General features: G+C 42.7%; 2 protein-coding genes across 2 annotated transcripts in view; one reads left to right on the top strand and one right to left on the bottom strand.

The window, feature by feature from the left end:
• BUB1 (BUB1 mitotic checkpoint serine/threonine kinase) overlaps positions 1–14,986 on the top strand; it is a 365,871-nt gene that overhangs the window by 279,238 nt on the left and 71,647 nt on the right. The window lies entirely within an intron of this gene.
• LOC143804734 (acetyl-CoA acetyltransferase, cytosolic-like) overlaps positions 10,663–14,986 on the bottom strand; it is a 36,374-nt gene continuing 32,050 nt past the window's right edge. Inside the window, exons 5-7 of the mRNA XM_077283126.1 lie at positions 13,318–13,472; positions 11,890–12,000; positions 10,663–11,531 (exon numbers count right to left, since the gene is read on the bottom strand). Coding sequence (XP_077139241.1) covers positions 11,358–11,531; positions 11,890–12,000; positions 13,318–13,472 — 440 coding nt within the window. The 3' untranslated portion in view covers positions 10,663–11,357. The remainder of the gene's footprint in view (positions 11,532–11,889; positions 12,001–13,317; positions 13,473–14,986) is intronic.

Here is a 14,986-nt window from a genome sequence, read left to right as displayed (position 1 = left end):
CACGTATTTCAGTGCAACGTATTTCAGTGCAACGTATTTCAGTGCCACGTACTTCAGTGCCACGTATTTCAGTGCCACGTATCACGTATTTCAGTGCCACGTATTTACGTGCCACGTATTTAAGTGCCACGTATTTCAGTGCCACGTATTTCAGTGCCACGTATCACGTATTTCAGTGCCACGTATTTCAGTGCCACATATTTCAGTGCCACGTATTTCAGTGCCACGTATTTCAGTGCCACATATCACGTATTTAAGTGCCACGTATTTCAGTGCCACGTATTTCAGTGCCACATATTTCAGTGCCACGTATCACGTATTTCAGTGCCACGTATTTAAGTGCCACGTATTTAAGTGCCACGTATTTCAGTGCCACGTATCACGTATTTCAGTGCCACGTATTTAAGTGCCACGTATTTAAGTGCCACGTATTTAAGTGCCACGTATTTCAGTGCCACGTATTTCAGTGCCACGTATCACGTATTTAAGTGCCACGTATTTCAGTGCCATGTATTTCAGTGCCACGTATTTCAGTGCCACGTATTTCAGTGCCACGTATTTCAGTGCCACGTATCACGTATTTCAGTGCCACGTATTTAAGTGCCACGTATTTCAGTGCCACGTATTTAAGTGCCACGTATTTCAGTGCCACGTATTTCAGTGCCACGTATCACATATTTCAGTGCCACGTATTTAAGTGCCACGTATTTCAGTGCCACGTATCACGTATTTCAGTGCCACGTATTTAAGTGCCACGTATTTAAGTGCCACGTATTTCAGTGCCACGTATTTCAGTGCCACGTATCACGTATTTCAGTGCCACGTATTTCAGTGCCACGTATCACGTATTTCAGTGCCACGTATTTCAGTGCCACGTATTTCAGTGCCACGTATTTCAGTGCCACGTATTTCAGTCACGTTTAGGGTTAGGGTTAGGGGTAGGGTTAAGGCTAGGGTTGGAGGTAAAGTTAGGGTTGGGGCTAAAGTTAGGGTTAGGGTTTGGATTACATTTACGGTTTGGATTAGGGTTGGGATTAGATTTATGGGTGTGTCAGGGCTAGGGGTGTGGTTAGGGTTACCGTTGGGATTAGGGTTAGGGGTGTGTTTGGGTTAGGGTTTCAGGTAGAATTGGGGCGTTTCCACTGTCCAGGCACATCAGGGGCTCTCCAAGCGCGACATGGCGTCCAATCTCAATTCCAGCCAATTCTGCGTTGAAAAAGTAAAACAGTGCTCCTTCCCTTCCGAGCTCTCCCGTGCGCCCAAAAAGGGGTTTACCCCAACATATGTGTTATCAGCGTACTCGGGACAAATTGAACAACAACTTCTGTGGTCCAAGTTCTCTTGTTATCCTTAGGAAAATAAAAATTTGGGGGGCTAAAAATCATTTTTGTGGGAAAAAAAAAGATGTTTTATTTTCACGGCTCTGCATTATAAATTGTAGTGAAACACTTGGGGGTTCAAAGTTCTCACAACACATCTAGTTAAGTTCCTTGGGAGGTCTAGTTTCCAATATGGGGTCACTTGTGGGGGGTTTGTACTGTTTGGGTACATCAGGGGCTCTGCAAATGCAACGTGACGCCTGCAGACCAATCCATTTAAGGCTGCATTCCAAATGGCGCTCCTTCCCTTCCGAGCTCTGTCATGCACCCAAACAGTGGTTCCCCCCCACATATGGGGTATCAGCATACTCAGGACAAATTGGACAACAACTTTTGGGGTCTAATTTATCCTGATACCCTTGTGAAAATACAAAACTGGGGGCTAAAAAATCATTTTTGTGAAAAAAAAAAAAGAATTTTTATTTTCACGGCTTTGCGCTATAAACTTTAGTGAAACACTTGGGGGTTCAAAGTTCTCAAAACACATCTAGATAAGTTCCTTGGGAGGTCTAGTTTCCAATATGGGGTCACTTGTGGGGGGTTTGTACTGTTTGGGTACATCAGGGGCTCTGCAAATGCAACGTGACGGCTGCTGACCAATCCATTTAAGTCTGCATTCCAAATGGCGCTCCTTCCCTTCCGAGCTCTGTCATGCGCCCAAACAGTGGTTCCCCCCCCCACATATGGGGTATCAGCATACTCAGGACAAATTGGAAAACAAATTTTGGGGTCCAATTTATTCTGTTACCCTTGTAAAAATACAAAGCTGGGGGCTAAAAAATCATTTTTGAGAAAAAAAAAAATATTTTCACGGCTCTGCGTTATAATCTGTAGTGAAACACTTGGGGGTTCAAAGCTCTCAAAACACATCTAGATAAGTTCCTTAGGGGGTCTACTTTCCAAAATGATGTCACTTGTAGGGGGTTTCAGTGTTTAGGCACATCAGGGGCTCTCCAAACGCAACATGGCTTCCCATCTCAATTCCAGTCAATTTTGCATTGAAAAGTCAAATGGCGCTCCTTTCCTTCCGAGCTCTGCCATACGCCCAAACAGTGGTTTACCCCCACATATGGGGTATCAGCGTACTCAGGACAAATTGTACAACAACTTTGGGGGTCCATTTTCTCCTGTTACCCTTGGTAAAATAAAACAAATTGGAGCTGAAATAAATTTTGTGTGAAAAAAAAGTTAAATGTTCATTTTTATTTACACATTCCAAAAATTCCTGTGAAACACCTGAAGGGTTAATAAACTTTTTGAATGTTGTTTTGAGCACCTTGAGGGGTGCAGTTTTTAGAATGGTATCACACTTGAGAGTATTTTCTATCATATAGACCCCTCAAAATGACTTCAAATGAGATGTGGTCCCTAAAAAAAAATGGTGTTGTAAAAATGAGAAATTGCTGGTAAACTTTTAACCCTTATAACTCCGTCACAAAAAAAAATTTTGGTTCCAAAATTGTACTGATGTAAAGTAGACATGTGGGAAATGTTACTTATTAAGTATTTTGCGTGACATATGTCTGTGATTTAAGGGCATAAAAATTCAAAGTTGGAAAATTGCAAAATTTTCAAAATTTTCGCCAAATTTCCATTTTTTTCACAAATAAACGCAAGTTATATCGAATAAATTTTACCACTAACATGAAGTACAATATGTCACGAGAAAACAATGTCAGAATCGCCAAGATCCGTCAAAGCGTTCCAGAGTTATAGCCTCATAAAGGGACAGTGGTCAGAATTGTAAAAATTGGCCCGGTCATTAACGTGCAAACCACCCTCGGGGCTTAAGGGGTTAAGTAGCTTTTCTCATGATTGCATACGCCTGGCTATGAAGTTCAAAGCTCAATGACTTTACAAAACCAAAAAAAGTGCTTTAGTAAGTCAGTAAAAAGTAGGTAGCAGTATTTAAAACAAGAAAATGATAAGGGTGCCAACACTTATGCACCTGTCAAATTTTGTTTGAATGCAGATTGCACATTTTCTGTTAGTACAATAAACCTCATTTCAAGGCAGAAACATTACTGTGTCCAACAGTTATTAGATATATGAAAGTGAAATAGCTGTTGCAAAAAACACAATTTTTTATAAAACATTAAGCTTAAGATTAATAGTGGTGCCCAAACTTTTTCATATAACTGTAACTACAATCCTGGTTGAAGTCTTTAATTTCACATTACAAAGCAAAGTCCTTCTCGGTTCGGAAACATGGCTTATATTAAAGTTCTCCATAAACAAGGGAAGGATGAGAAAGAGCCAGGGTTGTATAGGCCCATCTCATTAATAAATCAGGTTTCACATGGTCCGGGCTGATAGAGACAAAGCTAAGTGTGGTAAGAAGAAGGGTGGTGGGGTGATATTATATATTAATAACAGATGGTGTAATCAGCGGCATATTACTATTAAGGAAAGTTAATGCAGTCAAAACATTGAACTCTTAGCTGTTGGCCTTAGGTCTTACTATCTACCTAGAGAATTCTCCATTTGCATTGCAGTAGTCACATACAGTACAGAGCAAAAGTTTGGACACACCTTCTCATTTAAAGATTTTTCTGTATTTTCATGACTTTGAACAATGTAAATTCACACTGAAGGCATCAAAACTATGAATTAACACATGTGGAATTATATACTTAACAAAAAAGTGTGAAACAACTGAAATTATGTCTTATATTTTAGGTTTTTCAAAGTAGCCACCTTTTGCTTTGATGACTGCTTTGCACACTCTTGGCATTCTCTTGATGAGCTTCAAGAGGTAGTCACCAGGAATAGTTTTCACTTCACAGGTGTGCCCTGTCAGGTGTAATAAGTGGGATTTCTTGCCTTATAAATGAAGTCGGGACCATCAGTTGTGTTGTGCAGAAGTCTGATGGATACACAGCTGATAGTCCTACTGAATAGACAGTTAGAATTTGTATTCTAGCAAGAAAAAAGCAGCTAAGTAAAGAAAAACGAGTGGCCATCATTACTTTAAGAAATGAAGGTCAGTCAGTCCGAAAAATTTGGAAAACTTTGAAAGTGTCCCCAAGTGCAGTGGCAAAAACCATCAAGCGCTACAAAGAAACTGGCTCACATGAGGACCACCCCAGGAAAGGAAGACCAAGAGTCACCTCTGCTTCTGAGGATAAGTTTATCAGAGTCACCAGCCTCAGAAATCGCAAGTTAACATAAGCTCAGATTAGGGACCAGGTCAATGCCACACAGTTCTAGCAGCAGACACATCTCTACAACAACTGTTAAGAGGAGACTTTGTGCAGCAGGCCTTCATGGTAAAATAGCCGCTAGGAAAACACTGCTAAGGACAGGCAACAAGCAGAAGAGATTTGTTTGGGCTAAATAACACAAGGAATGGACACTAGACCAGTGGAAATCTGTGCTTTGGTTTGTTGAGTCAAAATTTGAGATCTTTGGTTCCAACCACCGTGTCTTTGTGCGACGCAGAAAAGGTGAACGGATGGACTCAACATGCCTGGTTCCCACCGTGAAGCATGGAGGAGGAGGAGGTGTGATGGTGTGGGGGTGCTTTGCTGGTGACACTGTTGGGGATTTATTCAAAATTGAAGGCATACTGAACCAGCATGGCTACCACAGCATCTTGCAGCGGCATGCTATTCCATCCAATTTGCATTTAGTTGGACCATCATTTATTTTTCAACAGGACAATGACCCCAAACATACCTCCAGGCTATGTAAGGGCTATTTGACCAAGGAGAGTGATGGGATGCTACGCCAGTATGACCTGGCCTCCACAGTCACCAGACCTAAACCAAATTGAGATGGTTTGGGGTGAGCTGGACCGCAGAATGAAGGCAAAAGGGCCAACAAGTGCTAAGCATCTCTGGGAACTCCTTCGATTGTTGGAAGACCATTCCCGGTGACTACCTCTTGAAGCTCATCAAGAGAATGCCAAGAGTGTGCAAAGCAGTCATCAAAGCAAAAGGTGGCTACTTTGAAGAACCTAGAACATAAGACATATTTTCTTTTTTGTTAAGTATATAATCCCACATGTGTTAATTCATAGTTTTGATGCCCTCAGTGTGAATTTACAATTGTCATAGTCATGAAAATACAGAAAAATCTTTAAATGAGAAGGTCTGTCCAAACTTTTGCTCTGTATATATATATATATATATATATATATATATATATATATATATATATACTAGCTATTGAACCCGTTCTACGCCCGGGTGGCGAGCATTTATATTGGTATATGGTCAACATCCTGATATGTGCTGCTCCCATCTTGCTCTCCCATCCTGTCATGTGCTGCTCCATCCTGCTGCCCCATCCTGTCATGTGCTGCTCCATCCTGCGCCCCCATCCTGTCATGTGCTGCTCCATCCTACACCCCCATCCTGTCATGTGTGCCCCCATTCTGTCATGTGCTGCTCCCATCCTGCCATGTGCTCCCATCCTGCGCCCCATCCTGTCATGTGCTCCCATCCTGCACCCCCATCCTGTCATGTGCTGCTCTCATCATGCACAATCATTCTGTCATGTGCTGCTCCCATCCCGCGCCCCCATTCTGCCTGTTCCTGTTTCCATTCTGCCATATGTTGCTCCCATCTTTCTCTCTCCGGCTCTACTGCCCGAGTGCGGCTGTGCTGAGTGCGGGTGGCTGTGCTGAGTGCGGGCGGCTGTGCGTGGCTCTGGTGAGTGCGATCGGCTGTGAGTGGCTCTGGTGAGTGCGGGTAGCTGTGCGTGGCTCTGGTGAGTGCGGGCGGCTGTGCGTGCGGCTGTGCGTGGCTCTGGTGAGTGCGGGCGGCTGTGCGTGGCGGTGGTGAGTGCGGGCGGCTGTGCGTGGCGGTGGTGAGTGCGGGCGGCTGTGTGTGGCGGTGGTGAGTGCGGGCGGCTGTGGTGAGTGCGGGCGGCTGTGCGTGGCTCTGGTGAGTGCGGGCGGCTGTGCGTGGCTCTGGTGAGTGCGGGCGGCTGTGCGTGGCTCTGGTGAGTGCGGGCGGCTGTGCGTGGCTCTGGTGAGTGCGGGCGGCTGTGCGTGCGGCTGTGCGTGGCTCTGGTGAGTGCGGGCGGCTGTGCGTGGCGGTGGTGAGTGCGGGCGGCTGTGCGTGGCGGTGAGTGCGGGCCTCTGTGCGTGGCGGTGGTGAGTGCGGGCGGCTGTGCGTGGCGGTGGTGAGTGCGGGCGGCTGTGCGTGGCTCTGGTCAGTGCGGGCGGCTGTGCGTGGCTCTGGTCAGTGCGGGCGGCTGCGCGTGGCTCTGGTCAGTGCGGGCGGCTGCGCGTGGCTCTGGTCAGTGCGGGCGGCTGCGCGTGGCTCTGGTCAGTGCGGGCGGCTGCGCGTGGCTCTGGTCAGTGCGGGCGGCTGCGCGTGGCTCTGGTCAGTGCGGGCGGCTGCGCGTGGCGGTGGTGAGTGCGGGCGGCTGTGCGTGGCGGTGGTGAGTGCGGGCGGCTGTGCGTGGCGGTGGTGAGTGCGGGCGGCTGTGCGTGGCTCTGGTGAGTGCGGGCGGCTGTGCGTGGCTCTGGTGAGTGCGGGCGGCTGTGCGTGGCTCTGGTACACACTGTATATATATATATATATATATATATATATATATATATAGTGATTTGACTAATATTTCCTTTGAAAACGATGTTTAAAGGACAGAATTGCTCTATGTAAAAGCTCATGTTTAAAATCACATTGTAATCGGATAGCAATTGCACTGCGTTCGGATGTAAATCAGATGCTAGGTGTGAAAAATTGGATTGTACTCGCATTACACTTGTGCGACTCTCGGCAGGGAGACTCGGACCGATTTTTCATAAATTTAGTGTGTCCTAAGAATGATGCTTCATATGTCACTACCGTCATGTATCACGAGTGATGACGATACTTACATAATCACTCATGAGACATGACCAGGAATATCCTATGAAGCGTTGTTCTCAGAATGAGGCTCTATAGGTTGCAGTATAGAATTTGTGGACCTCGTGGGAACGTAATTGATTACATATGGATTACGTTGGAGCCATTTTTTAATAAATTGGTGAATGAGGGACAGTTTCTTGCTTTTATTTATTTATCTCTCCTTTTCAGGTCTGTGGATTACTATGTATTGGGTGGACAATGTCGAAATCTCTGGACTGAATGGCACTTTTTTTAAAATTGGTGAAACAGCGTAGAGTCAGGGGTGTTTATTTTAAAATATTGGTGTGTTTTTGTTTCTTTTAACTTACTGGGTTACTAATGGAGATGTCTGCTAAACACCTCTCCATTACTAACCCATGGCTTTATGCCAGCTGACATTACACAGCTGGCATCTACCCCATAAACCATTACCCCGATTGCCACTGCACCAAGGCAAAGCGCTAGAATAGGCACATTTAATGTATCAAAAATAAGGGGGACCTCACGTTGTGTTTTTTAAATTATTTATGTTTGTTTAGATGCGTTTTTGTATGCTCTTGAATTGTGTAAATGCACTTTACAACGCCTGTTTTTTGTTTTGTTTTTTTAAGACAATTTTCCGCATCTAATGCAAGTCTACGTGGAAATTACACACAAAAGACTGAGTGTTCCCGCAAGACATTCTGCACTGCAGTTGAGTTTACGCAGCGTAAAGAAGCACAGTGGGCATGGGCTTTCTATTAATCCCTTCCACTGTGCTTATATTGCACAACGCAGTGAAAATATGCTGCTTCCAGAATGCTAGTTATTCCTGATCTTGGGCATGCAGCCTCAGGGTTCTCCTTGTGTTAGGCCAGTCTCACACATCCAAATATTTCCGGTACTGGAAGAAACGGTCCCGGAGCTATCCGTGTCCGTGTGTGCACTTAGGCCATCCGTGTGTCCGTGTTTATCGTCTGTATGCTGTCCGTGTGCGTGTATTGAAACAATTTGTTTCAATTTTATCCCTGAATTTAAAAAAAGCACACGGACGGCATCCGTGTGCCGTACGTGTTTACACGCAACCATTGACTTTAATGGGTCCGTGTGATCCGTGCGCGCCCACGAACACTGACATGTCTCCGTGTTTTGTACACGGACACATGGTCCATGAAAACACTGACATCTGCAGAGACTTTTATTTTAATGTGTCTATGTGTTTCAGTGTCTCCGGTACGTGAGGAAACTGTCACCACACGTACCGGAGCCACTGACGTGTGAAACCGGCCTTAGGAAAAGAGCAACAACATAGTATAGCTATCAGAGGGAATAAGGAAGGGTGATCTCCACCCCCAGACTCCACTCACTTGACCAAGAGAAATCTCTCAAGGAACCTCAGGATGGCCAGGATTCTGCCCTTCCATTGCTACCTGCACTGGTAAAGGAGAACCCCCATGAAGTGAAATAAATACTTCTCACCTGGCTTTCAATCTGTTTAGTAAGGAGCAGCATCTTTACTCATCTGCCGCTTGTTTACATAATTTCAGCCACTAGTCTACGGGGAACAGCTGTAACACAAGTCAGTGGAGCTTTCTCTGTGCTCACTCCCGTAACCCATAAATGCGGTCCATGCTGGAGCGCATGCCATGCAATAGAGGTATCATGTGCCACTCCACCGAAACTGGAAATCTGCTCCACGCTGGAACACATCTTGGGCGCAACAGAACTGAATCTCCTTGCTACTCCGACTGGCGCGATTGATTTGTAAACAGGTTAAAAAAGTAATGGAATTGTAGCAGAAATGCCATTATGGAACAATAAAGATTTTCCAGGGTTATTGAATCATCCATCTGCTCAGTTCTGGATATCATATGGTGTTTCTTCAATTAATGATCTATACGAACAGGGCGTTCTGATGTCTTTTGAACAAATGCAAATTAAATATGATGTCCCTAAGTCCCAATTCTTTCGCTATTTGCAGCTTAGGACGGCGATCCAATCACATATGCACAGTATAAATGTGACGCAACAAATATCATCCTTCCCATTGATAGGGATCCTTAAATCGCAGGGACCCAGCGGTCTTTTCTCTGCACTATATACATATATTGTTCATGGGCGCTGACTCGGCTGTACTTTCAATTAAAGAAAAGTGGAAACTTCTGGTTCCTGATCTTCAAGATGAGGACTGGGAAACAATTCTTGAGTCCCCAATCAAAGTATCCTCTTCGGCCAACAATGAAATGATCAAAATGTATATGATACACCAATCATACTTGACCCCATTAAGATTGTTCAGAATAGGATGGTCTCAATCTTCAGAATGCTTTAGATGCCACACAATGGATGCAGATTTTATACACATGATATTGGGTTGTCCAATTATCCTATCTTTCTGGGAAGAGGTGACTTCGTTGTTGTCCTCCCTTGTACACATTCCTGTTCCTTTGAATCCATTGGTGTGTTTATTTGGAGTTTTGGAAGAGGAGATATGGGGACATCATACTCAAATCTTTTTAAGAGAGACTTTTCTTGGCAAGGAAAGCGATAGCCCTGCGCTGGATGGACAACACACATCCATCTCAGAGCTTGGGTGAAGTTGGTAAACTCAGTCATACCTTATGAACGAACTTTATACCAGAATCAGGGCTGCTGTTTAGGGAAATTTAATAAAATTTGGGAGGTATGGAACTCGTCGTACCTCACCATGTCATCACATGGGTAATGGCCTAGCTCCAATTTGATAGAGTTTAAGATGGACTTAGAACGTAGTGCGAGCCGATGCAAATACAGAATTATTAATGAGATGGAGATTGTTATGGCAATAGGATTGTTTTGAGTTATAGGTAACTACTTTAGACATACTGTAATATCTTGTGCTACTTTTGTTTTCTTCATAGATATTAGGTTGACTGTATGTTCTGATCTGAATATATGCCAACCATGTATGTCTTTATTTTTTTTTTTAATTCGTTTATTAAACAACAACAAAATTAAGAAGTGAATCTCCTCCTCCCACGTGTGCTGCAGGAAATAGTTGTGAGGAAGAGGAGAGCCCTTCTGAGAGGGAAACTGCTGTCCCAGGAGCTCCTGCTCAACTGGAAGGCTGAAGGACCTCTACATTGAGAGGTTTTGGCCCCAGGACCACACCACAGGAGGGAGGAAAGGTCCTGGGTTCACATCCCACAAACATCTACAAGGCATTTGTATGTTCTCTCTGTGTTAGCATGGTTTTCCTCCAACACTCCAAAGACCTACTTCTAGGTAATTTAGGTTGTGAGCCCCAATAGGGGCAGTCCGTATGATGTTTGTAATATGTAGCTTCTAAATCAGCAAACAAAATAAGTTTACCGAATTATCCATTTTTATAACCCTTTTGAGATCGGAGTGATCGGGAAAAATAACTTTGTGTAAGGTTTTAGTTTTGTAGCAAAAGCACAAATTAAATGGAAGAGGGTGGATAAGAGGAATGCAAAATACTTTATTAAAATGGCAGAAATTAACACAATGAAATTGGGGTTTGACATTTAACAATTTTCAACGCTTGTGTTACATGTTGAAACTAAAAGACAAAGCAAGTCAAAAAGGCTAAATTTATTGACAACTGACATAGAAAACTAAACATGACTTTAATAAACTAATTCAAATATACTTACATTTATGTAAGTATTTGTGCGTATTTCCATCTAAGGACGCAGACAGACGGCAGTAATTCTTGTGCGAGGATTGCATTGCTCTCCTGACCCGAGCGTGACAGCTGCATAGTAATACATCACGCTGTAATACATCACGCTGTCACGCTCAGGTCGGGAGAGGGGTCGGCCAGTCTGTGCACTGCGATGCGATCCTTGCACGAGAAATATGGCCGTTTATCTGCGCCCCAATGCAATCTATAGGTTACATTTTTAAATTGTAGTGCAAGTGAGATAAAAGCGCCATTAAACATATCCCGCTTTACTATAATAAACACCATTCTGCGTCCTAACCATGGGGCAGTTCAAATAGTAATTATTAAACGAGATATAAACCAAAAACAAAATTAAAAGGAAATAAGCAGAGGAAAAAAGTAATTAATCTTAGAGGAATGTAGTTGTTCTCAAGGCACTTGTATGTTCCATAGGAACAAGTGCCTTCTGAAGTGTTCAGATTTGAATGCTTAGCTTGTTCTTTCAACACACATGGCAATGCCCATGCCACCACCAATACACAGAGCAGCAACGCCTTTCTTCCCACCAGTTCTCTCTAATGCATAAAGAAGAGTGACCAAAATACGACAGCCAGACATCCCAAGAGGGTGACCGAGCGCTATAGCTCCTCCTTGTATGTTAACCTGCAGAACAACAAAAAAATATAAATATATAGGGTTAGCAGTAAATGCTATAGTGCCACATATATTAAAATAGTAATTATCCTAAAATTGCACCTAAATGGTAAATGTTGATCTAAACTGCCTCACCACAAGAAAAAAAAAATTATACAGATTCACATAGGTGAAAGGTGTTTGCTAAAAGCTTATGTTTTTCAAAGGGTTCCTACTAGTTAAATACTGCCAAGTGTCAGATTTCCATGTAATGGAGTTCTTTACGGTATTATAGGGGTCTGGGTGCTCTATATGAGATCTTTCATTGTGGAAACCAGCACTGATCAGAGTTCACCATTTTACTTATATATTCTGGAAAATGACCAACCTTATCGGGGTTCAGTCCTAGTTCTTTAACAATTGCTATCGCTTGTGCTGCAAAAGCTTCATTAATTTCAAATACATCCACATCATCCAGGCTCCATCCTGCTTTTTCAACCTGTAAGATAGAGCAAGCACAGTTCTATGTGACGCATTGTTATTGCATAACTGATATTTTCATGACCTTACACAAACTCTCGCCTCTTTAGCCAATTGTCATGTTCACAATTATATTTTTCCCCCTCTTTCTTTCAAGAACTTTATTTTTCCATCTACATAGCCATATTAGGGCTTATTTTTTGCAGGACGAGTTGTAGTTTTGATTAACACCATACATTTTATGATATAAGATGGGAAACAAATTTCAAGTGGGATAAGAGGGTAAAGAAAAATGTAATTTCACCATTGTCTTTTGCAGTAATTATTGTATGGTAAAAGTTACTTGGCAGCATAATTCTCCAATAATTCTCCAGGACAGTAGGATTACAGCAAATACCAAATTAGAATAAAAAAGTTAAGAATTTTTTTTCCCCACCACAAAAACATTCGAAACAAATAAAAATAAAATTTTCCTTCAACCAATTTCCATGTAACATTTTTATCTTTCTATCGATTGAGCTGTGCAAGGGATTTTATTGCCGCCAGTTTGGGGTAAATATGTAACTTTGGTCGCTTTTTATTGCAATTTTATTTTTTTTATTTATTTATTTTTTTTCAGGAATAATTAATAAAAAATTCAATTCTGGCATTTTGATTTTTTCTCTTTATGGCATCTATTGTATGGTTTAATTTTAGAATTTTGACAAACTGTAATTTTATGGACATGGGAATTTCAAGTATTTTATTAGAGATAATAAAATGGCGTTTCAAGTTTTTATTCATATTTTCAAAAGCTTTCTTCAGTCCATTTAGGGAACTTGAATATAGTAAAAATGTAGTTCTCCTATGATGTTCAGCCTAGGACTGAGCTTCACAAGAGTACAAAGATGGCAGCAAAGGTGCCTTCTGTAGGCCCCCAGCTGCCATTGTAGTCTGTCATTAGCAGCAGCAACCCATCTATTTAAATGCTGCCATCGGAGACTGGCAGTAACATTTAAATGGTTAACAGCAGCAATTTTTAGCTCAGCTCTCAGACAGAGGTCGACTATGTAATAACTGGCATCAGACTAAGTTTCGGATATAGAGATATATATATATATATATATATATATATATATATATATATATATATATATATTGATTTCTGTGAACCCGGTAAACATCCCTTCTAATTTGTTTTAATGGCAATAAATTACATAGTTTCACATAAACTATTATTTTTTAAACACTACAAAACATATCACTCAAGAAGCTACGATGAATTGGGCATCAGTGGGTCCTCAAGACTTCTAGATCACTGTTATTTGATTAAAAAAAAAACAAAACAAAGACTTACAGCTTTTTTAATAGCAGGAATTGGACCAACTCCCATTATGGATGGATCCAAACCAGCTTGGGCGGTGCAGACTATTTGTGCCATGGGTAAAAGATGTCTGCGCTGTGCTTCAGATTTCTTCATAAGTATAACTGCTGCAGCTCCATCGTTTATACCTGAGAAGAAGCCGGGCTTTATGATTAATAATCAATTATACAGAAATTATAAGATTATAGGATGGACTTTAAATATTACATTATATATCTCTGATCCTACAGCAATAAGGGACATCTTTTAGATGTTTAATTTAACAATTTTTTTTAAATTAAAATATCTAGGTCCGAATGCACGGTCACTGATGTATATAATGCTTAAATGGCTTCCCATTGTAGGGACCCTCAAACAAAACATTGAGACCAGAGGCATTACTAACTATTCTGTTGGCAGCTTCCACAGGTAATCCCAGCATGTGTTGAGGCTAGGGATGGGCGAACGTGATCGGATAAAGTCTTATCTGAGAATCTTGGGCGTGCCCGTATATTAATGTTTGCGGCTGCATGATTTGCGGCTGTTAGACAGCCTCCACACATGAGGGGAATACGCAACAAGCCGGCAATCCCAACATGTTGAGGCTGTCTAACAGCCGCAGAGACTCAAGCAGAATATACGAGCACGCCCAAGATGCTTGTATAACACCCGAGTGTGCTTAGATAAGGCGTTATCAGAGGCCGTTCGCCCACCACTAGTTGCGGCTCTTTAAATAGCCGTGAATCATGCAGCTGCGAGGACTCCAATATATTTGAGTACACCCAAGATACTCGGATAACACTGGAGTATGCACGGATAACACTATAACCAAGCAGGATGGCTCATCACTAGTCACTTGCTCTGGGCAGCCATTTTATAGCCCAAGTTGCTGTGAGACCACTTGTGCTGGGCTTGTGAAGTTATCAATTTCTGACCAGCAACAACAGACGTCACCAACTTCAGAGAAAGTTACGGTATCGTACTGACAAGAATTACTTCTGTATCAAGGATTAAATAAACAATGTCTTGAATTGTACCCACGCTGTGGATCTACATTAGAGTCTACATACGCTGAGTCTGTGCTGGTCCTATCTGCTCCTTATCTTTGATACGGAAGTAGAAAAATCTAACAGCACCTTTATCAGTCACCTATAACATTGGCCTTAGGCTACTTTCACACTAGCGTCGTACGACGCACGATGAATTGCGTAGTTGCGACGTACCGACGCTAGCAGTGAATGCGCCACACAACGGGGGAAGCGGATGCAGTTTTTCAACGCATCCGCTGCCCCATTGTGAGGTGCGGGGAAGCGGGCACGACGCACCAAAAAACGTTACATGCAACGTTTTTTGGTGGCGACGGACCGACGCAACCGTCGCACGACGGTTGCGACGTGTGTCAATGCTTCGCTAAGTCTATGGATAACGCATCCTGAAAGCACTTTTGCAAGATGCGTTTTTTCTACAAAATGATGCATAGTGACGTGCAGTGCACAACGCTAGTGTGAAAGTAGCCTAATGTGGAGACAGAACACTATCAAAAGTGGGTGCTACTAGGTACTAGCTATGCAGGGTGCTCAAACTTTTGCACTGGCCCGCCCATTTTCCGCTTTGTAATTTTGAAAATGTAACAGATGCAAAGATATAATTTAACTTTTTCTTT

The sequence above is a fragment of the Ranitomeya variabilis genome, chromosome 2, assembly GCF_051348905.1.
Source record: "Ranitomeya variabilis isolate aRanVar5 chromosome 2, aRanVar5.hap1, whole genome shotgun sequence".
Taxonomy (NCBI): Eukaryota; Metazoa; Chordata; class Amphibia; order Anura; family Dendrobatidae; genus Ranitomeya; species Ranitomeya variabilis.
Note: the sequence above shows the minus strand (reverse complement) of the source record. Positions and strands in the feature narration are given on the sequence as shown.